A 23,071-nucleotide genomic window follows, 5' to 3' on the forward strand; every position below is an offset into this window, starting at 1 on the left:
TCTATGAGTATGATTTATTGATCCTTGGAGTATGTAGAAAGATCTATGAAGTGATAGGACTTTGGGGGACATATACTAAATATTTGGATTTGTATTGAATAGTGACATTTTAGGGAATTTTATATTGTAATACGAGCTTGACAAGGTTATATTTTTAAATCACCCAATGACAATTATCATTATCTTGGCAGCATCTATAGGAAGCAAAAAAAGGCACAGTTTTTGGCACTTAGAACCTGTACTTGCGTTATTTTTATTTACTTTATTTACTTTAGTTTATTTCCTTAGGGAATTATTATCTAAAATATAATGACTTGTCTTTTCAAAATATGAATTTTTAAACATTGATTTTATTTTACCTTTTTTTAAAAAACCATTTATCTTCTATAGTACCTTTCTCTTGAAGGGAACACAAGGTGAGCAAGACAGTTCTGTTGTCACCTAGCTTATAATCTATAGAACCTAAAGTTTTCTCACTCCCAGTTGTTCTAGGCGCCCCAGGAATGAGAAATTGCTTTGACTGGAGTTTCTGGAGGGCTTTATAGAGGAGGCTGGTGTAGGATTGGGACCTGAGGGCTAAGAAAGTTTGGATAAACAGTAATGCATATGTGGAATGCCTTAGATAAATAGAACAGGAAAAGCTAAAACAAATTCCCAATGCTATGTGCATGAGTCTGACCAAAATAATTGAACGCGACTATTTACCATTCTAAAGTGTTCATTCGCTGCTCTCAAATATCCTATGCAAATTTCTTTCTGTTTAATGGGAAGCACAAAGGTTATTTCTATAAACTAGAATTCAGCATTTATATTACAGGTAGAGGTACTGTCAAGAAAAATGCATGCAGAATGGACTGCATAGAACTACTCTTTTAGTAAATTGCTATTCAGGGGACCATTTAATGCTCCAGTGAATAGAAAGGCTGTAATCCTCTTTGTACTCTATGAGGCAGCTGAGGTGGTGCAATGGCTATAAAATATACCGTACTTAAAACAAGTGATTTTGAAGCCACACAGAAAAAGACAGTGCATTTTTCAAGCATCACAGAGCAGACTTGGTCTCCTATCGTTTTGGAACCAAAAGGGAAAGTAGTTTCTTTTAGCATCTCTTTAAATAACTACCTTTATGATGTTAGCCAGAATGTCTTTTTCTCAGATCCAATTCCAAATACTTTCCTGAGTTTAATGACTAGCCAAGTGGGAGAGGAAAACTTAAATTAAGCTGGCCTTGACCGAGGCCTGAGGCAAGTCATTTTTCATGGTGGCTCCTCTTAAAAGCTCCATATCTCATTGTCAGCAAGGAGTCTGCTTACTCGGTAACCTAGCTATTCCATTTGTTCTCTTAAACAGCTAGCTTAAAAAAAAAAATATCACTGCTGCTGTAAATTAATCTAAGTGTTTTATTTGGTGACTGCCCCGAGGCTTTGTCAAACCCAGAATGGATTTGTTCATACCTGAGAGTATGTTTTTTTTTTTTTACTACATAAAGACAAAAATTGATTTTTCCTTTAGACTTTGAAAAAGAATCAAATTCTTTTTGGCATCTCAAGCAGTGTCTAATTTTTCTTTCTGTTATTTTTTGTAACCCCTCTAGTACTTTCTTTGGCTTAAAGGTGGCATCAAAGTAAAGAGGGGGGGTTATTATACTGTAAAGCAGGTACAAGGAATGAAGGTCACAGAAAGGCAAAAAAGATTTTTAGAGAAGGATCCAAAGTACTTAACTCCTAAGGGAGGTGCACAGGGATGCCCATTCCCCAATGATATGCTCACAATAAACATTTAAATAGGATTAGAAGCTCATTTATAAGGTAGATGTCTCGATTTACAAAGGTATAGTATTGACCCTTAGCAAGGTGGGCCTCAAGTACTTCATTTATTTAGGCAAGGGTTATCTATTATTCAAACACAAATCAAGAAAGTAAGCGCCAGAAAAACAATTAACTTAGTAGGCTACTGGTAGACACTTTTGTCATGAGTCATTATTAAAAAGTTCAAATATCTAGATAAAATGAAAAGATTGATAATTCTAAGTATTTTACTGTATGGAAACTGAAAATTTAAATGGATAGACTGAAACACTTTCTTATAACCCAACACACAAACAGTTGAAAAGCAAGAGTTTTTTTCTTTTCTTGAAGCAAGGGGGAGAATATAGGGAATATATTTTCTGGCAGTTTCCTGGGGAACAAGTTACCTAGCAGCTTCTACCTTTTAGAAACACAAAATTTCAGCAGCTAATAAAGCCCAGTTTATTCCATATATAACCCTCTACTATGAAAACAGATCTTACCTGCCAAGCTCAGTTAGAATTCAACCTGTCTACTAGATAAATGTGAACAATTGGTACAAGGAATAGTTCAGTTTTGTCAGGTGCCTATGGCTCATTCCTATAAACCTAGCTACTCAGGTGGTTGAGACCAAAGGATCATAGTTAATAGTCAGCCAGAAAAGTCTTTAAAAACCCATCTTGAACAACAAAATGTCAGATTATAGGCATGGTACAAATGGTACAAATGGTGCCTACCAAGCAAGCAAGTGCCAAGGGAGATTACGAGGAGCTGACTTTAAGCCCCAGTTTGTTCTTGCAAAGTCATTCAAATGTATGTAATTATTAGTCATTCTTCGATGCATTAACTCATAGAGTAGGTAACAGGCAACACAACAATAAGAATGAGATGATTTCTATACTCTAGAAGTTTATATGAAGGTGAAACATTCATTGTAACTTTTTCCTTTGAAAAAATTCAGATCTACAGAAGTCATCTAGATTAATACTTGTTAGCATTCCACATTGCTTTTTTAAAACCTCCCTGATAACACAAATATTTGTATATGCTTTTTGGGGGGAAGAGGAGTTGAAAAAGAGATATTTTCATGTCTGTTTCAGTCTTCAAGGGATAGACATGTAAAGAAGTAATCCCAATAATTATATAAGATTTTCAGCAGAAACCTATTATAGGTTTGGTGAAAAGGCAAAGGTAGAACGAATCAGGAAAGACTTCATTAGTGATTGCTTACCAGCTATATAAGAATCAAGAAGCCTGGCCTGGTGGCTCACACTTGTAATCCTAGCTACTCAGGAGGCTGAGATCTGAGGATGATGGTTCAAAGCCAGCCGAGGCAGAAAAGTCGGTGAGACTAGACCACTAGAAAATCGGAAGTGGCACTGTGGCTCAAGCCCTAGAGCACTTGCCTTGAGCTGAACAGCGCCCTGAGCCCAGGCCCAGAGTTCAAGCCCCATGACCGGAAAAAAAAAAAAAAAAAAGAATCAAGAAGACAGTTTGAGCAATCAGAAGGCATACATAAAGACACCAGGAGCATCAGGAGATCAATAACTGGATTTCCATGACTCATCAATGAATTAGGGAGAAAAAGACTAGGAAAGGATCATGAAAAAGAGAAGATGGGTAAATTGACTGGAGCCACAGCATGAAAGCCAGGTATGCCACAGAAAAGAGGTTGTTCTTTATCTTATGGGCAATGAAAAATCATTGAGAAGTGTGAATCAGGAAAGTGATCTAATTTATACTCTGTGACCAGAATATTAAGAGAAAATGCTGACAGTTAAAAGAACTACCAAGGCAGAAATTCCTATGTAGCCCAACAAGCCTGTAGGTAGAACTTTTTTGGGACCCTATAGGCTTTCAAATACTTTTAATATTTTATCTATGAATAGGTGCTCTGTTTATTATTTTTCACAGCAAATAAGATTATTTTTGCATTTTAGTTTACTACAATCCATTGGCATGTATATCATGTCAATTGACATACCAGAAATTAGAGACAAAAGACATTTAAGACACACCCTTCTCCTTTAGACGTCTAGGTCAAGGTTGTTAATGTTGAATAAGGATGTTCTAAAATACATGTTAAATTAGCACATAGTAATTGCACATATTTGTGGGCACCATGTGTCATTTTATTAAATGTATACATGTGGGATGATCAGATGAAGTTAATTGGCATATCTGTCACCTCAGATTCATATTGTTCATTTGTGTCCAGAACAGTCAAAATTTCTACTAACTATATTGAAATATCCAAATGCTTTCAACCATAGCTATTCTACTGCGCTCTAGAATAGTAAAAGTTATTCCTTCTCTCCAATGGCAGTTCCCTATTTTCCAACCCCAGAAAAAGAGATAAGTGGACGATGATTCCAAAACATGGCTATCCACTAGAATTGATTAATAGGTGTGTGGTTTTTTTTAAAAAAATATTTATTTATTTATTTATTTTGCTTATAGAGAAACAAGAATTCTAAGTTCTCCACTCAAATGACTAAGTAAGAAACTTCTGAATTGGGACTTGGGAACCCACATTTTGGAGAATTTCCTCCTTGTAGTGCTGGTTCAGGCAGTTTTTTTGCCTGAGCTTTGGGAACACAAGACTGTAAAGGTTGGGAAGGACTCAATGTCAGAGGTCTGAAAAAAGTCTAAGAACTGGTGAGTGGCTAGGGAAACTGTTTCTAAGGCTACGGGAACATATTTGTCGTATCAACTTCATTGCCCAAAATATGATGTCATACATTTCTTTGTGTCGTTGGAAAGAATCCAAATGTCAGGCACATGCTAGGGGCAAAATAGTATTCCAGAACAGCATGCATTTTAAAGTAGCTAAGCAATGATGTTAATCAGATGCAGTTGTTTTCTCTAACCCCCAAATCATAAACAGATGAAGATTTAAGATTTTAAATTTGGAGAAGGAATAAAGTGGGAAGTGCAGTTATGAATGTATGTAGTTACAAGAGTGGGAAGATGGAGTATAAATAGGCTGGATCCAGGAGTTTTAGCAATATTGCCAAGGCACTGTCTCTTTGGCTCCTGGAAAAGCTTTCTATATATGTATGGTTGGATGGCCAACCACTTTATTGGTTCACATTTCTAGTTCTTAGCCTCCTGAGTAGCTGGGATTACAGGAATAAGCCATAGGCACCACACTTGGTCAGTGACTTTTAAAGAAATGATCCTATGTCATTGTCTTCCCCTGAAAATGTTAATAGTGAACAGATTGACCCTTCTCCAAATGACCTGTCCTGTGTCTCTCAAATGAAAGAGCGATTCTGTTGACAGGGAATGAAAGGGAGTTTTTGACTGTGTGTGTAGGGGGGTGGTGGGGAAGGGCATGGGGAGAGATCAAAAAACCCAAAATAATGGTTTAATTTTCCCATTAGACCCATTAGACTTTAGATATTTAAGAAAGGAAAAAATCAGTCTTTATTGGCAAAGACAGATTATGGTCGGTCAAATGAGAAAAAATTACATCACTTCAGCAGTATAAACAAAGGTTAGTTGCATTTTAGTATTTCAGTAAAGGCTTGGATATCATAAACCTCTCACCAATACTAGATCCAATTTAAACACTTATATGATATATACTTGACAAAACTTGAACATTCTGCATATAAAGTTTCTAGGTTTTAGCAACTTATTGTATCTTGCAGATGGACTTTAATTACCCAGATCCTTGCAAGTGAGCATTGCTTAACCTTATTGTTGGCAAAGAAGCAGTGTGATTGTGCATTTATGTTTTTCCAAATAGTGTAGATTTGGGGTAAATTAATAACTTATTGTATGACCAAACCACAGGCTTAGATGAGGCTTTAGAAAGCACTAAAGTAACTCCTTTGATGCTTGCAAACTTTGTAGTATGGTTTTTGAACCCTTGCCTATGAAAACTCCTAGTATTTTCTCTCAGCTGGATTTTGCTATCAACATTTTATAAAGTAATTAAAAGTTGATATCATTGAACAGAGGACCATTCATATTATTTGCTTAATTTTTTCCCCTCCTTACTATGCATATAAGGTGAAAACTTCTATTGAGTGATATCTTAAGCAACTCTATCTGCCAGTGAAACTCAAGTGAGTAAATTGGTTTATGCCCAGGGAGATTATTTTGCAAAAATTCTAGAGGAAATTGATTGAGAGGAGACTAAGAAGGAGGTCATGGAATATTATTTCAGGACTGGCCTTTTAAAGGCAGCCTTAAAAGCCTCCTGATGAAGAGGTTACAAGAATGACAGTACTGGACTAGCTGAAGCCTGGATAGCTAGTTGACTTCCTAGTGGCTAGAGGTATGTATTTTTCTTGAGAGTATGTAGAGAGAAATGAAGTTACGCTTCATCTAGAAGATAGGAACGTATGGAGTATCCCATAGAGGTGGCTCATACTGTATCAAGAAACACACAACATTGAAGCAAGAGAGGCATGGTGAAGTATATCACCCACATCTCTTAATTTATTATTGTTATCTCCAGTAACACAATTCCTTCATAATGCAATGTGTTTGTTAGTTTATTGTTACTTTGTGGTTACTTTTTATAGATAATTCACATACATAAGACATCTCTAGAGGTGTTCCATTTTTGGATTAATTGGCTCTCTCATTTCCTGTTATATGCATATTCTCCTTCATCCAGTTTTGGACCATTTAAGTAATGTTAATCTGTTACATTGTTTAATAATTTCCCCAAACTCTTATGTTTTATTACAAGATCACTCTTTAGATCATGTGCACAAGCATAGAAAAATCTGTGAATAAGTTCTTATGGAATAGTTTGTATCCCTTTAATAAAAAGTAAAAGGGGTAACAGTATTGTAGATGGGCAAATTTGAGGGAAGTCACTGTCAATTTACCATGTGTTCATGAAAGTAGTTACAGGAATTTGTTTCTACTGGATTTGAATAAAGTTCTTAAAAATCTTTGAAAAAATTTTAAATTGGTAGCATTATTGGAAGAGAAAAATGAACACATGGGGCTGGGAAGGTGGCTCAGTGGTAGAGCGCTTGCCTTGCATGCCTGAGGCCCTGGGTCGATTCCTCAGCACCACATAAGCAAAATGAAAAAAGCGGAAGTGGCGCTATGGCTCAAGTGGTAGAGCACTAGCCTTGAGCTAAAAGAGCTGAGGGACAGCGCCCAGGCCCAGAGTTCAGACCCCACGACCAGACCCCAAAAAATAGAAAAAAAAGAAAAAAGAAAAATGAACACAGTATAGAATTGACCTCCATGCATTCTGAGTATTTGTGGTTTTCCTTCCTTTGTGATCTTCTTGGAATCATATACTCTATGAAGATCATTGGTCTTCAATGTATGTTGTGAAAGGCATTTGAAATAATAATAAGAGGGGACACAGCAGAATATACACAGGGAAAGATACAACAATCAGGAAAATAAAATAGGTAAAGAGACACTAACAGTGATTCTCAGTCTACTGCAGGCTTCGACTCCACTAGTGTGAACTCTAATCTGGCTTTCTGCTCTTCCCATGGCAACTTCCACTTCTCCCAGGCCCTTCCCAACTCAACCTAGGTAGTTCCTATATTGGTGATGCCATAGCAGGTTCTGTATTTGCCTCCCATGTGCACTCTGTTTAGGTTCACAGCGAGATTTCCGATCGCCTTTGCATTCAGCTCATACCATGATGCACAGAGAAGCTAGCAGCATTTTCCCGCTGGTTTCTGGTTGTCCAGAAAATGGTATCAGCTCCTCATGCCACCCGTTTCCTCCCTGTGTATCAGCTCAGTTCAGATTCTGAACTTCAAGACCTTGATGAGAAGGTGTTTTCTAGTTGTTTGTGTTTCCCATTCAGGGAGAAAATAGATGTACTGCTTTCTATCTAAGGCAAGTTGGAGTTTCACCGCCATCTGGCCTTTGGCTTTTTAACTTACTAGATTCTTACATGAGTATCTGGCACTGTGCTTACCAGCTAGGTCCCTGAAGATTATGGTGACTCCAGGCTTGTGTATCAGCTGAGCTCTGACTTTGAACTTCAACACTTCTCTGCAGTGCTGTTTTTGTATCTAAGTCATGATGGGCTTGTTCTTATTCACTATTTCAGAAGTCCTGTCTTCTAGAATCTCAGTCAACTAGAGCAGATGGTGAAGCTGGTTTTGTTATGAAATTTAAGCTACTAATCCATAAGGTGTTGACTTTCAGAGAGAGAAGTCTATTTTCATTTTTCTGCATGTGAACATTTCCATTCCTTTTCTTTTTTTTTGTCGGTTGTGGAGCTTGAACTCTGGACTTGGGCGTTATCCCTGCACTCTTCAGCTCAAGATGAGCGCTCTACTGCGTGAGCTACAGTGCCACTTCCGAATATTTCCATTTCTTGAAAAGGCTGTCCTACCTCCAGAGCAAATTCTTAACTCCTTTGTTTAAAATCAATTGGCTACAGATGTTTTGAGTTTACTTTTAGTCTCTGTTCCATTGGTCTATATGGATGTTTTCATGCTAGTACATTGTAATTTTGGCTATTAAAGCTTTGTAGAATACTTTGAAGTGAGATATGACTTTGTTCTTTTTTTTTTTTTTCTTTTCAATGTTTTATTATCTTTAGGTAGTTGTACAAAGGACTCGCTGTTGAACAAAGCAGTTTGTGAATACCACGCATCTTGATCGATGCCACCCCTTTTAACATTCTCATCCACCCCTTCTCTCATTCTTTTTAATTTTGTAGGGTATATGTTGATTCTTTGCATTTTCCCCCTTTCTCTTCTTCATTTGTTCATCTCTTTGCCCTTGGCCCCACCCCCACCCCTTTTGACTACCTGCTTTCTTTTACATTGATGAACTTTGACTCTGCCTTTTTTGAGGAATTACACTATTTGAATCCTCCCTTGAGTCTACCACGTTTCCATTAATATATTTGTATATAATTGTAAACCACCCAATGTATGTACTTTCCTCAGTATACCGTGCAGCTACAAAACCTAACCTCAGCTACTGATATTATGTGGATTGCAGGTCAAAAACATGGATTCATCATTGAAGAATTCTATAGTTTGATTCTATTTACTTAACATTTGAAAAGACGAAATTGGTTATAAAATGCCATTTGGAGACGTATAAAGGGAGGCAAATCCAGCATAACATGGATCATTTTCCCCCCTTTTATTCATGTGTCTATAACATGTTCATATTTCACAATCTCAAAAAGCAGAGTTTTTTGACTACTTTTGCCAGTGATGAAAATAGCAAAAGATGGAGCATCAAAAAGAAAAATTTAGATTAAGTTCCCTCAGGGTATAATTACTGAAGTATTGAAGTATAGGATTGGCAGTTCACTCACCACCAGAAAAACAAAATCTACAGAAACGCTGTCTCATATCTACTGTGGACTGTAGCCGGCCGAATGATATCACTTCTGAAATCATATAGCTTACCCTTGGAAAGGCTTTTTGTTTGGGATTGTTTTCTTTATTTTGGATTTTACCTGCTAGGAGTTAAAATATTTTAAATTGATGGCAGTATTGTCAAACAAACTTAAATGACCAGAACCAGAAAATATGACTTTGTTCTTTTTGTTCAAGATTCCTTTGGTTAGATGTGTGTGTGTGTGTGTGTGTGTGTGTGTGTGTGTGTGACTCAAGTTTTCCTTTTTTTTTTTCTGTTTCTATGAAGAATGTCTTTGGTATTTTGATAGGGATCACATTTAATCTGTAGATTGCTTTGATATTATGAACATGATCCTTCCAGTACATGAACACAAATATCTTTCCTTTTTTGGACTTGTGTCTTCCTCAGTGTTTTCCGGGCCTTATTGTAGTGATCTTTCACTTCTTTGATGAAACATATTCCTTATTCTCTTTAGCTTTTGTAAATGTGCTTACTGTCTTGACTTCTGGTTCAGATGATTTGGTGTGGGTGTTATATTGGTCAATTTCTATTGCTATGACAAAATATATGAGACGATCAATTTAAATGAGGAAAGATTTGTTTCTGTTCAGTGTCAGAGGTTTCATTTCATAGTTCTTTGGCCCCATCACTTTTAGCCTGAAGCAAGGCAGAAAATCATGCTGGTGTGAGTGTGTTGGCTGCAGAGGCTGCTCACCTCATGATACTCAGAGAGCAAAGAAAGAAATGGAAAAAATGGCCAAAGAAAAACATACTCTTCAAAGTCTGCTTTCTCTAACTAGATCCTACCTCCTACTGCTACTCAATAGTCCATTCAGTTTTAGATCTGCCCATAAAATCATTGTCAATAAATCAATAAAATCATCAAAATCCAATCACATCTCAGAAGACTTATCTCTAAACACTGTTTATTGGGGATCAAGCCCTTATCATATGACATGTGTTTTGTTGTTGTTGTTGATCATGATGTTTTTGTACCAATTCTGGGTCTTAAATATAGGTCCTGAGTGCTGTCCCTGAGCTTTTTGCTCTGGCTAGCAATCTATCTCTAATCACAGCTCCACTTCTGGCTTTTATTTTTTTTTTGGGGGGGGGGGGTCTGGTCGTGGGGCCTGAACTGGGTGCTGTCCTTCAGCTCTTCAGCTCAAGGCTAGCACTCTACCACTTGAGCCACAGCGCCACTTCTGGCTTTTTTTTTCTGCTTATGTGGTGCTGAGGAATCGAACCCAGGGCCTCATGCATGCAAGGTAAGCACTCTACCACTGAGCCACCTTCCCAGCCCCATAACTTATTTTTTTATTGTGAAAATATTGTACAGAGGGGTTACAATTACATGGGAAAGGTAATGAGTACATTTCTTATCAAGCATTGTTGCCTCCTCCTTTGTTTCCCCTTCCCATCCCTTCCCATCTCACTCCTCCATCCTTTCCCTCCCAGCCCCCACCTACGCCAAAGTTGTAAAGTTTGTTTTTCGACATAACGACTTGTACATCTCATTGTTGCAGTGGGTCCATCTGTATCCCTATTTAAACAATTGGTTTTTTCCTTCTCCTCCACAAATTATACCAATATCAAATAGAGTAAAAACAGGGGTTATACCATGAGGGAGGGACATACAAAGCAACAAAGAAATATCTTATAAATATGTTAGAAATAATTGCAAGAAAGAAAAAAAGATATGAGTCCTTATCTTGGGATTCAATTCATCTAACATCAACTTATCTGACCGTTTCTGCTTGTCTCAGACATATACTAGTTATTACAGATAAGGGAAACCATGGGACCTATTTTTCTTTGGGCCTGGCTTACTTCACTGGATTGGGAGAAGATCTTCACTAGCCATACAATGGACAAGGGTCTCATATCTAAAATATACCTGGAACTCAAAAAATTAAATCTCCCAATAACAAATCCTTAAAGAAACAACTGCCCAATAAATAAGTGGGCTAAAGACTTAAAGAGAAACTTCTCTGAAGAGGAAAAAAGGATGGCCATATCTTAGTTATGGTAAACAATGCTGCAATAAATATAGTTGTACTGGTAGTTTTTTTTAGGTTTTTTTTTTAATTGTAAAAATACCGTACAGAGTGGTTACAATTACATGGGCAAGGTAATGAGTACATTTCTTATCAAGCATTGTTGCCTCCTCCTTTGTTCCCCCTTCCCAACCCTTCCCATCTCCCTCCCAACCACCCCCCCACCCCTCACTCCTATCCCCCCACCCCCCCACCAAAGTTGTAAAGTTCATTTTTCCACCTAAGGACTTGTACATCTCATTGTTGCAATGGGTCCACTTGTATCCCTATTTAAATGATTTGTTTTTGTTTTTTCCCTTCATCTTCACAAATTATACCAACATCAAATACAGTGAAAGCAGGGGTTATACCATAGGGGAGGGACATACAAAGCAACAAAGAAATCATCTTATAAATATGTTACAAACAATTGCAAGAAAGAAAAAACATTTGAATACTTATCTTGGGTTCATTTCACCTAACATCAACTTATCTGACCTTTTCTGCTTGTCTCAAACATATACTAGTTATTGCAAATAAGGGATACATTTAGTATGGTCTTGTTTGTGATCATTTGAGTAAATGCCCAAAAGTGGGATTGCTGGCTTATAGGGGAGCTCTATGTGGAGTCTTTTGAGGAACCTCCATACTACTTTCCAAAGTGGTTGGAACAAACTTACACTCCCACAACAATGCAGTGAGGTTCCCTTCTGTCCACATCCCCCCCAGCATCTGTTGTTATTAGAGTTCTTGATTATAGCCATTCTAACTGGAGTGAGGTGGTATCTCAATGTTGTTTTGCAACCCAGATGCCCCTCAGTAGATGAATGGATCAAGAAAATGTGGTATATTTACACAGTGGAATTCTATGCCTCCATCAGAAAGAATGACATTGCCCCATTTGTTAGGAAATGGAAAGACTTGGAAAAATTATATTAAGTGAAGTAAGCCACTTCCGGCTTTTGGGTGGTTAATTGGAGATAAATTCTGTTCAGGCTGGCTTTAGACTTTGATACTCATGTCTCAGCCTCCTGAGTAGCTAGGATTATAGGTGTGAGCCACTGGTGCCCAGATCTTTCCTCTCCTTTCTCCCCCCACCCCTTCCCTTTTCTTTCCTTCCAGTACAGAATCTATAACCTATGGTGTTGTGTTCATGTGCTCCAGCTTAACTTTTTCACTCAAGGCTGATGATCTATCACTTGAGCCATATCTCTCTGTCCAGATTTTGCTGGTTGATTGGAAATAAGAGTCCCATAGATTTTTCTGCCTAGGCTAGCTTCAACTATGGTAAATCTCAACTTCTGAGAAGCTAGCTACCTTAAACTTGACATTTTCTATCCAAACAACAGCAAGTATATAGCAACATTAGTAATTTTTGTAAAATATCTATTTGTGACCATTTTTTCTGTATTTCAATGATGTTTAAATGTGAATGTATTTGGCTTGGCTCTGATCCCTGGTTCTCCAAAATTTCCAATCTCCCTTCTGTCTGATTGACTACCTTTGTAAATTCTTTTAAACCTCCCTAGATCACCTATAGTTTCAAGTGTTCAAGAGTTTGAGACATCACCTTGTGTTTTTACATTGGGTGACATTCTGCCTTACGGCTTTTTTCCTTTTATCTTAGGCCTTGGAAGATCGAGTGTGGGAACTCTTGCAAGAAGCAGACAAGACAGCTGAAGAGAACAAAGATCAGAGTTTGGTCTATGATGCCATGGCCCAGACCCTGGGTGAAGCATGGGCAGCCCTGGTCTCTGTCCTGGAAAGAAGAAGGGAGCTCCTTAGATTGACCTCTGAGTTCTTTGAAAGTGCATTGGAGGTTTGTGTTTTTAAGACCATTTTCTCTCTGTAACAAAGCAAGCAAAGAGCACACCTACAAATGTTCTGTTTCTGTAAGTAGAAACAGGATGGCAGAATAATCAAAGCATATACAGTGCCTTTAAGTTTTTATGCCAAAGACTAAAACTAAGATTTTTAAAGGTGATCTTTCAAAAAATAAATACAATTATTTAAAATTAATAAATATATTAAGGAACAGTGGAAACTTTTGTAATAGTCCTTTTTCTTTTTTTGCCAGTATCTGAGTTAACTCAGGTCCTTGCATTTGCTCAGCTTGTTTGCTTGGCTTGCTTGCTTTATCACTTGATCTACACCTTGAGCCTCATTTTTTGCTGCTTATTTTGGAGGTGGAGTCTTGCCCACTTGAAGTCAGCTGAGGCTGGCTTCAAACAAGGAAAGTCTTCCAGATCTCAGTCTCCTGAGTAGCTAGGATAGCAGATAGGAGCCACTTCATAAGTCATTTAGATATATTTCCCTTTTTGGAAGACAATTAATGCAGATGCAAAAAATTATGCTGATTATATGATTATTAGAAAATGCTGGTCTAGGGGCTGGGAAGGTGGCTCAGTGGTAGAGCACTTGCCTTGCATGCATGAGGCCCTGGGTTCGATTCCCCAGCACCACATAAGCAAAAAGAAAATAAAGCCGGAAGTGGCACTGTGGCTCAAGTGGTAGAGCACTAGCCTTGAGCTGAAGAGCTGAGGGACAGCGCCCAGGTCCAGAGTTCAGGCCCCATGACCGGAGCTCCCCTCCCCCCCAAAAAAGAAAATGCTGGTCTAGAGTGTTTTATTGGCTAAAAGTCACATGAAGTTTATTCTTCTGTTCATTAAAAACTTGACCAAGTATTCCACAGAATGCTTGGATTATGTGCATAGAATTTTGAAGAGGACTTTCCTGAGCTTACAGTTAATTTTCCATAATTTGAGCTCATTAAAATACAGAGAAGGAAAAAGTCCTAGACCTATGAAGGTCATTTCACGCCATACTTTTTTCATAAATTCTGTGATTTTTTTGAGATTCCCAACTTCACAAAGTGAGACTCCAAGAGAATTATCAAAATGAGGTGATATATCAAATGTAAAATAGTTACTAGGAATTTTACTTTTTTTTTTTGGGGTCCAGTCCTGGAGTCTGAACTCTGGGCCTGGGCACTGTCCCTCAAGCTCTTCAGCTCAAGGCTAGCGCTCTACCACTTGAGCTTCAGCACCACTTCTGGCTTTTTTCTTTTTGCTTATGTGGTGCTGAGGAATCGAACCCAAGGCCTCAGGCAATGCAAGGCAGTGCTCTACCACTGAGCCACCTTCCCAGCCCAGGAATTTTACTTTTTAACTTCTCTGTCAAGTGACAGCACCTTTTTTTCTAATGTGTGAACTCTGCTTCATTATGATAAAGCACTGGCTTTGAAAAAGATGGCATTTTTAAACAGAAAATTCCGCACTTAAATTCAAAATAATGAAGGAAAAAAAGATTGGTTATAGAACATAAAAATTGACGTGAACAATCTCATGCATCACAAGCTTGATTAAAAACCAGAGGAGGAGTGAAATCCTTGTTGTATCATTCAAAAATTACTCTACAAATTCAAACACTGATATCCAACTCATTTTACAGACCATCTTGGGGAAAAGTTCCCTATACAGATTTTCTTTCCTGAACAAAATAAACCAAATGAAACATGCCTACAGGCCACATTACAGCTGTAGCAGAGTATAGTATCCACTGCTCTTGAACTTTAGCTCTCTGAGCACAGGAAATACTCTTTTTTCTAACACTAGGCTCAATATTTGTTTCTCAACATACATTAGTGTTACTTTAGTGTTAGTGTAGAAATTGCTTAGACTATATTGCAGATATTGCATAGAATGAAAGGAAGTACTAAGCCAAATCTTATCAATACAGCCTTTTTATCTTTATACTTGAGTGAGCTTTTATTAGATTAAGGGAAATGACTAACTGTTTCTGTGTTATCCTGATCCAATTTTGCAGTCCACTCATACTAAGCAAACTTCTACATAATAAACAGGCCTCTTCTATATGCCAAAGCAATTTTCATTACTGATAAATAAGAGAATTGAATTAATAATAACCTTTTCGAAAAGTCTCTGTTTCCACTTCTAGCCAACTTTTGCTGCAGAAAAAAAGATGTAACTTAAAGATAGGAAATCAAAAAATACCCCCAAAATAAAAGTTAACAGAACAGCAGTCATTTTTGAGTGTTGTTTGCTTATGGATTTACATTTGTAATTTTGAATAAAAATTTGAAATGGATACAAGTTGCATAGTAATTCTAAAATGCAATATAAAATGTTTTATAAGGAAAAAATGAATGACCTTTGATGGATAATTTTTTTTCCTTTCTATTTGAAGAGTCTGTTCAAACATCCTTAAAATCAGTTGTTCGTTTAGGCAGGCATGGTGGGACAGGCTAGTCATTCTAGCACTTGGGAGGCCTTCCCTGAATTTCAATATGTTCTCATCTTTGCCTACCAATTATGACCACATTTTAAACAGCTGTTGAAGTAAACAAAATACAGTAGATCTTGCTAACTAGTTACATAAAAATAATAAATCACCAAATTTGAAGACGATAGCATAAAGGAAAACCATAAAAAAAGCCAACAACCACAGAAGGCTCCTTTGTTCTTTCTGCTAATCCTTTATCTTTATTCTACACCAAATACAAAGTATTTATTAACATTTTTTCTCATAAACTATAATGATTCTCATTGAGCTTTAGTGCTAAATCATACCAGCAACGAAACTGCCACTGTACTGATGCTATAGCAGCATACCCAACCAACATGTCCTCCTCTGAAGTGTGCTTCTAAAATGACCTCCCTGAGAATTCTAAACTCACTTTGAAAGTCCCTCCCTCTCATACTTACTTTATGGAGAAAAATGATAACAACCAAAGACCAATTCTGTTGCTCACCAGTTAGGGTGTCAAATTGCTCAATATTCGCTTTTGAAATGGAGGAGACATTAACCATTTTTTATTCCTGTTCTAACTCTCCTCATTTTTATTTATATAAATTGACAGGGGTATTATGGATAAAAATTCAAATAACATTACAAATTGCAGCTTCAAATGCTAAAAGTTTTCATCCATCACTAAGCCTATTGCTTCTCATAAAGGTAACCATGAATTTGCAACGTGTCTTTTCAGACCATCCTCTCTGTCTCTCTGTCTCTGTCTGCCTGTCTCTCTCTCTCTCTCTCTTTCTATATCTATCTATCTATAAGTAAAATGAGTTTAGAGTTTTATTCTGAAACCTTAATGTTTTACATTTAAGTTTGATCATAAAGGAAAAAAATGACTATATTTCAATCAGTTTGTTAGCCTTTTGTCGTTTTTTCTCACCACATTCTGCTTATTCTTTGAGAAACTGGCTAAGGGTGTTGGAAGTGACTAAATTTATTATGTAAGGTACAAAATTTTCATTGAAAATTTTAATGGATATTTGAGCAGTAAATAAGTTGCTTTATGTCATATATGTATGTATATATATCTCACATATGGATATGAATATATGATAGATTTGTATGTATGAAAGAAATCCAGGAGGAAAAACTGTGATGCTTTCTAAACACACACACACACACACACACACACACACACACTCACAGTCAGCTAGACCATCAATGCATGAAAATATCTACAAATAACTAAAACTGTCACATTGATTTTTTTCCTGATTTCATGTCTTTTCCTTATTTTGTATTGTAGTTTGCTATTAAAATAGACCAAGCTGAAGATTTCCTCCAGAGTCCTCATGAGTTTGAGAATCCTGAGTCCTTAAAATCACTTCTTCAGCTTCATGAACATCATACCAAAGGCAAGAAATATGTTTACTCTTCACCTAAACTTTTAAAAGTGATTATGAAGATGCTTCTGTAGGACAGTATAGTTTTCATTTATGTTTATGAATACCTCAATTGATTCCAAGGAAAGATAAACAAAATTTACTTCTGCCTACTTGAAAGGAAGCACTAGCTGTAAGTGATCCAAAGGGATGGTAGAGGCAGAAATTCCAACTGATTCATTTATTTCGTACTGAATTCATCAGCATCAAATTCATCCCTTTATCTAGCATCTAGCAAGGTATCCAGTACAAGGAACAGGTAAATGCTGTCTTTGTTTGGAGGCTGTAGATTATACTGTCCTGGCATCCTCTGACAGTAATTAAGATCAGCCTTTAAATGACAACTCTGAATAAGAAAAATTCTTCTTTTACCACTGCAGCTAAATTAGAAGTGCTAAATCTTCCAGATAAAATTCTAATAAAATATTACACAAAATGATCCCTAACTTTTCTGAACAACTATAAATGTGGTCAAATTGTTAAACAATTGATGTGTCATACATTTTTCACAAATACTTGGGGTGGGCTAGGACTGCTGTGAGGAAGGTATTTGTGGATGGAGAGATGTTGACTGTTATCTTGATCTGTGGAAGTAGGCAGATAAACGACAGGAAAAGTCATTATTTTATTCTTTTTTTATTGTGAAAATACTGTACAGAGGGGTTACAATTACATGGACAAGGTAATGAGTACATTTCTTACCAAGCATTGTTGTCACTTCCTTTGTTTCCCCTTCCCATCCCTTCCCAACCCCCCTCCACCCCACACTCTCCCCACCCTTAACCCTCCCACCCCTACCCTCCCCCCCTGCCAAAGTTGTAAAGTTCATTTTTTGGCATAACATCTTATACATCTCATTGTTGCAATGGGTCCACCTGTATCCCTATTTAAACAATTTGTTTTTTTCCCTTCCCCTCCACAAAGTATACCAACATCAAATACAGTGAAAGCAGGGGTTATACCGCGGGGGAGGGACATACAAAGCTACAAAGAAATCATCTTATAAATATGAAAGAAACAATTGCAAGAAAGAAAAAAAAAACATTTGAATCCTTATCTTGGGGTTCATTTCACCTAACATCAACTTATCTGACCTTTTCTGCTTGTCTCAGACATATACTAGTTATTGCAAATAACAGAAACCATGGGACCCATGTTTCTTTAGGCCTGGCTTACTTCACTTAATATAATTTTTCCAAGTCTTTCCATTTCCTAACAAATGGGGCAATGCCATTCTTTCTGATGGAGGCATAGAATTCCATTGTGTATATATACCACATTTTCTTGATCCATTCATCTATTGAGGGGCATCTGGGTTGGTTCCATATCTTAGCTATGGTAAATAATGCTGCAATAAACATAGCTGTGCTGGTAGCTCTAGTATGGTCTTGTTTGTGATCATTTGGGTAAGTGCCCAAAGTGGGATTGCTGGGTCATAAGGGAGTTCTATGTAGAGTCTTTTGAGAAACTATGAGTATTCTAATCAAGACTGTGTCTTAGTGAAATAACTTCTTGAATTTGTTAACTTTCAAATTTGACTTTTAGTTCTTTTTTTTTTTTTTTTTTTTGGTCAGTCGTGGGGCCTGAACTCTGTCCCTGAGTGCTGTCCCTCAACTCTTCAGCTCAAGGCTAGCTCTCTACCACTTGAGCCACAGCTCTACTTCCAGCTTTTTTTTTTTTTTTTTTTTTGCCTATGTGGTGCTGAGGAATCGAACCCAGGGCCTCATGCATACAAGGCAAGCGATCTACCACTGAGCCACCTTCCCAGTCCCTAAATTTGACTTTTAGCTCTATGTGTCCTTTTCAGGTTAGAAAAGAGATAATACACATATTTTCTTAATATTTAAATTATCTTTTGGTGCCAGTACTAGGGCAGTACTTGGGACAGTACTAGGGTACTGTCCCTTAGCTTTTTCACTAAAGGCTGGTGTTCTACCACTTGAGCAATATGGGTTTGGGGTGGTTAATTTGAGATGAGAGTCTCATATACTTTTCTCCCTTAGTTGGCTTTAAACCATAAGCCTCAGATTTTAACCTACTCAGTAACTAGGATTACAGATATGAATCACTAATACCTAACATAATACACAATTATTTTAAAGCCACAAATAGATATGTTTATATCTAGATCTCAAAAAAAACCCAAATAATAGATTATGATTAATTGCTTATGGACAGTGTTCTTCACTCAATGATTAATGACTTAATCTTTGCAGTATGTACTTTTATGAGAGATTATCAAATAAATGGATGTAAAATTTCAACTCATTATTGTTCTGTGGCACCTATCACTAACAAGGGTCATAAACATCATCAAAAATTTCAGCATGAGGGGCTAGGAAGGTGGCTCAGTGGTAGAGTGCTCGCCTTGCATGCATGAGGCCTTGGGTTCGATTCCCCCGCACCAAGTAAGCAAAAAGAAAAAAAAGCCGGAAGTGGCACTATGGCTCAAGTGGTAGAGCACTAGCCTTGAGCTGAAGAGCTGAGGGACAGCGCGCAGGCCCAGAGTTCAGCCCCATGACCGTACTCCCCCCAAAAAATTTCAGCATGAAAGAAGTGACTACCCATTTTTATATTTATGATCTAGCTGGGCCCAAGAATTACACAGAATTCTGTATTCTAATAATTCCAGGAGACTAAAAAGTGTTTGAATCCTGTAACCTAGACAGGTTCTGTGGTTTCAGTTCAATCTTTTCTAGTCAACATGGCCATCACACAGCAATTTGAACTCTGGAAATCTGATGGTGGTTTAGGCTTTTGTTGAAGACATTCATTACTGACTAAGGCAATCAAATGAAAGAGTTTTCTTTTTTTTTTTTTTTTAATTTTATTTTATTTTATTTGAGAACATACTGTACAGAGGGGTTACAATTACATGGGCAGGATAATGCATACATTTCTTACCAAGCATTGCAGCCTCCTCCTTTGTTTACCCTTCACCTCCCTTCCTACCCTCCCCCCTCCCCCCCCAATCAAACCCCCCCCCCCCACTCCGACATTGTAAAGCTGGTTTTGACATGACATTTTGTATTTCTCATTGTTGCAACAGGTCCACCTGAATCCTTAAACGACTTGTTTGTCCCCGTCTCCTCCACATGTTATACTGACATCAAATATAGTGAAAGCGGGGGTTACACTGTGGGGGAGGGACATACAAAGCAACAAAGAAATAATCTTATAAATGTGTTAGAAACACATGCATGAAAGAAACAAAAACATTAAAATACATATTTGAGGGTTCGTTTTCCTAACATCACATTCTCTGACTTTTTCCGCTTGACTCATACCTATACTAGATATTGCAAATAAGGGAAACCATGGGACTTATGTTTCTTTGGGCCTGGCTTACTTCACTTAATATAATTTTTTCCAAGCCTTTCCATTTCCTAACAAATGGGGAAATGTCATTCTTTCTGATGGAGGCATAGAATTCCATTGTGTATATATACCACATTTTCTTGATCCATTCATCTACTGAGGGGCATCTGGGTTGGTTCCATATCTTAGCTATGGTAAATAATGCTGCAATAAACATAGTTGTGCTGGTAGCTTTAGTGTGGTCTTTTTTGTAAACATTAGGGTAAATGCCCAAAAGTGGGATTGCTGGGTCATAGGAGAGTTCTATGTGAAGTCTTTTGAGGAACCTCCATACTGCTTTCCAAAGTGGTTGAACAAGGCCGAAATTTTCTGAATAGAGACCCGGAAACACAACAAATCAAAGAAAGGTTGGACAAATGGGATTGCATAAGGTTGCAGAGCTTCTGCAGGGCAAATGACATAGCTAGCAAGATCAATAGAAAGCCCACGGATTGGGAGAAGATCTTTACTAGCCATACAACGGACAGGGGTCTCATATCTAAAATATACTTGGAACTCAAAAAATTAAACCACCCAACAACAAATCCTCAAAGAAACAACTGCCCAATAAGTAAGTGGGCTAAAGACTTAAAGAGAAGCTTCTCTGAAGAAGAAAGAAGGATGGCCAATAGACACATGAAGAAATGTTCAACATCCCTAGCCATAAAAGAAATGCAAATCAAAACAACATTGAGATATCACCTCACTCCAGTTAGAACAGCAAAAATCAAGAACTCTAACAACAACAGATGCTGGAGGGGATGTGGACAGAAAGGAACCTTACTTCATTGTTGGTGGGAATGAAAGAGTTTTCTAAAGCCATTAGGGAGCTATGGAAGAAGGAACTTTTCATAGATATTTGGCAATATAGGTCAAAGGGAAAACTAGTTGAAATGCTATCTTGTTGTTCCTGTTGCTGGCTCCATCAGTTAACAGGATCAGTCTCATAGTTGATCAAGTAAGTCCCCGGGGGTTCATGCTGCCTTTGGAGGCTGTAGATTATACTGACCATACAACAAAACTCTTTTCATTAATGTAGTTTTGAGAGTCTTCTCAAACTCTTCTAATGGATAGATAAATATGTTAGTTAAAGACAGGAAATCCACCTTATTTTTATAATGACGAAATATTCTTCCATCCCTAAGGCATGTCCTTCCAAGTGATACATGAAGGATTTTAGAGGACTGTGGTCAGATGCCTTGAGTCTAATCCATTTGTTTAATGGTGAGGTTAAGGGCTTTGTTTTCATAAAACAGGATTTGATCACATATTTTAATCAACCACATTAGTAGGATAAATTAGTTGGTTTGAAGTAAATTTTAGTGGATGATATTCTAATCTTTAGCCCAGGGCTATCTATGATCTTTAAATTTAAGGAAACAAGGAAATACGATATCTATGGTACAGCTGGCAGTGCTAATAAATTCTGAAATGTTGATCAGTTGATCTAACACATGGGATGACGAAAGGAATGAACTATCATCAAATGTAGCCCTAACAGAAACTTTATTTTAATTCCCTTCACATAGGCCTTCTTATTCAACAATGCTGAGACTATGCTATGTGTTTGATATTGGATAGGTTGGTATCATGATGAATAGGTTGATGTTTCTGACCTGTGAGATGTTACAGAATGGGTATAGAATGAGACAATCCATGAAATAACTGAGGACAAACATATATTTTCCTGTTCTTTATACATTGGCTTAAACATCTATACTTAGTATTTTCTGGGAAAAGAGGTTTCCAGACTAATTTCTAACATGGCCACTCTAAATTGAACAACACAGAATTGAACATAACTTTCTGTGCATAGTAGGAAGTTCAAAGCTATGTGACAGATTAGTATGTGGCTCTTAGCCTCAGAAAGCCACATTTACACTTACCAATGCACTTACTGTGGGCGCCTCTGTTACATACCAAATGCACTGTGGTGGTAATATTTAATTTCCTCATTTATCTCCAGCATCTGTTTATGAAATAATGAATGCTGAAAATTAGTACATCTCTGAATCTTTCAGTCTTAGAATAGTGTCCAACACAGGGTGTTTTTTTGGTTAAAAAATAAATCAAATATAATATGTATTAAAATGATGCAAAAGTAATCAATAAACAAGGTACTGTAGGATTATTAAGGAAAAATATTTATTTTAAACTTAGAAGAATACAACTGTACTCTCCAGGCTTTTAATGGATTTCTTAAAACAAACACAATAACTACAAATCAGTAATGGCAGGATGAATCATATTACTATGTTCCTTAAATATTTTTTAACCTTAGATACCTTTACAATCTTTCTTTTAGGAAGGAAGTTATAGATTACACCCAACAAGATAGGCAAATGCTCTACCACACTGCAAGTCCTACATTTCATATATTTTAAACAAGCTGGGATATAGGCTCATGAGGTCTTATATGAACATTTCTACTTTTCTGAATACTTGGAATGCCCATTAAGTAAGTTAACTGACTTTAAACTGGATATGTGTACTTTATACTTATGTGCTTTAATGTTACTTTTTATTATAATGAAAATGAATCCAAGCAATTACATACTGGAAAATTTGTCAAATGTCTAACAGTGTCACATCATAAGGAATTATGTCTGTGAATAGGTTTGTATATGCAGAAAAACCCTATCTTTAAAATAAGTGAACGATAGAGATTTTTTTTTTTTTTTTGGTGGTGATTGGGTTTGAATGTAGGTTCTTGGCATTTCTAGGCAGGGAATCTACCACTTGAACCAAAACCCTTAGCCCTTCATCTCATTTTGTTTTAGGTTGTTTTTCACTCTTAATTTTTGCCCACGTAATAGCCCCAGACAGTGATCCTCCTACCTACCACCTATGATATAACAGGGAC

At 37.1% G+C, this 23,071-nt stretch overlaps 1 protein-coding gene across 1 annotated transcript in view; it reads left to right on the forward strand.

Moving 5' to 3' along the window:
* Ccdc141 (coiled-coil domain containing 141) overlaps window positions 1-23,071 on the forward strand; it is a 166,238-nt gene that overhangs the window by 24,669 nt on the left and 118,498 nt on the right. Inside the window, exons 3-4 of the mRNA XM_042688394.1 lie at window positions 12,777-12,968; window positions 16,716-16,824. Coding sequence (XP_042544328.1) covers window positions 12,777-12,968; window positions 16,716-16,824 — 301 coding nt within the window. The remainder of the gene's footprint in view (window positions 1-12,776; window positions 12,969-16,715; window positions 16,825-23,071) is intronic.

Source organism: Dipodomys spectabilis, unplaced genomic scaffold (genome assembly GCF_019054845.1).
Source record: "Dipodomys spectabilis isolate Male_0828 unplaced genomic scaffold, ASM1905484v1 ptg000115l, whole genome shotgun sequence".
NCBI classification, from domain to species: domain Eukaryota; kingdom Metazoa; phylum Chordata; class Mammalia; order Rodentia; family Heteromyidae; genus Dipodomys; species Dipodomys spectabilis.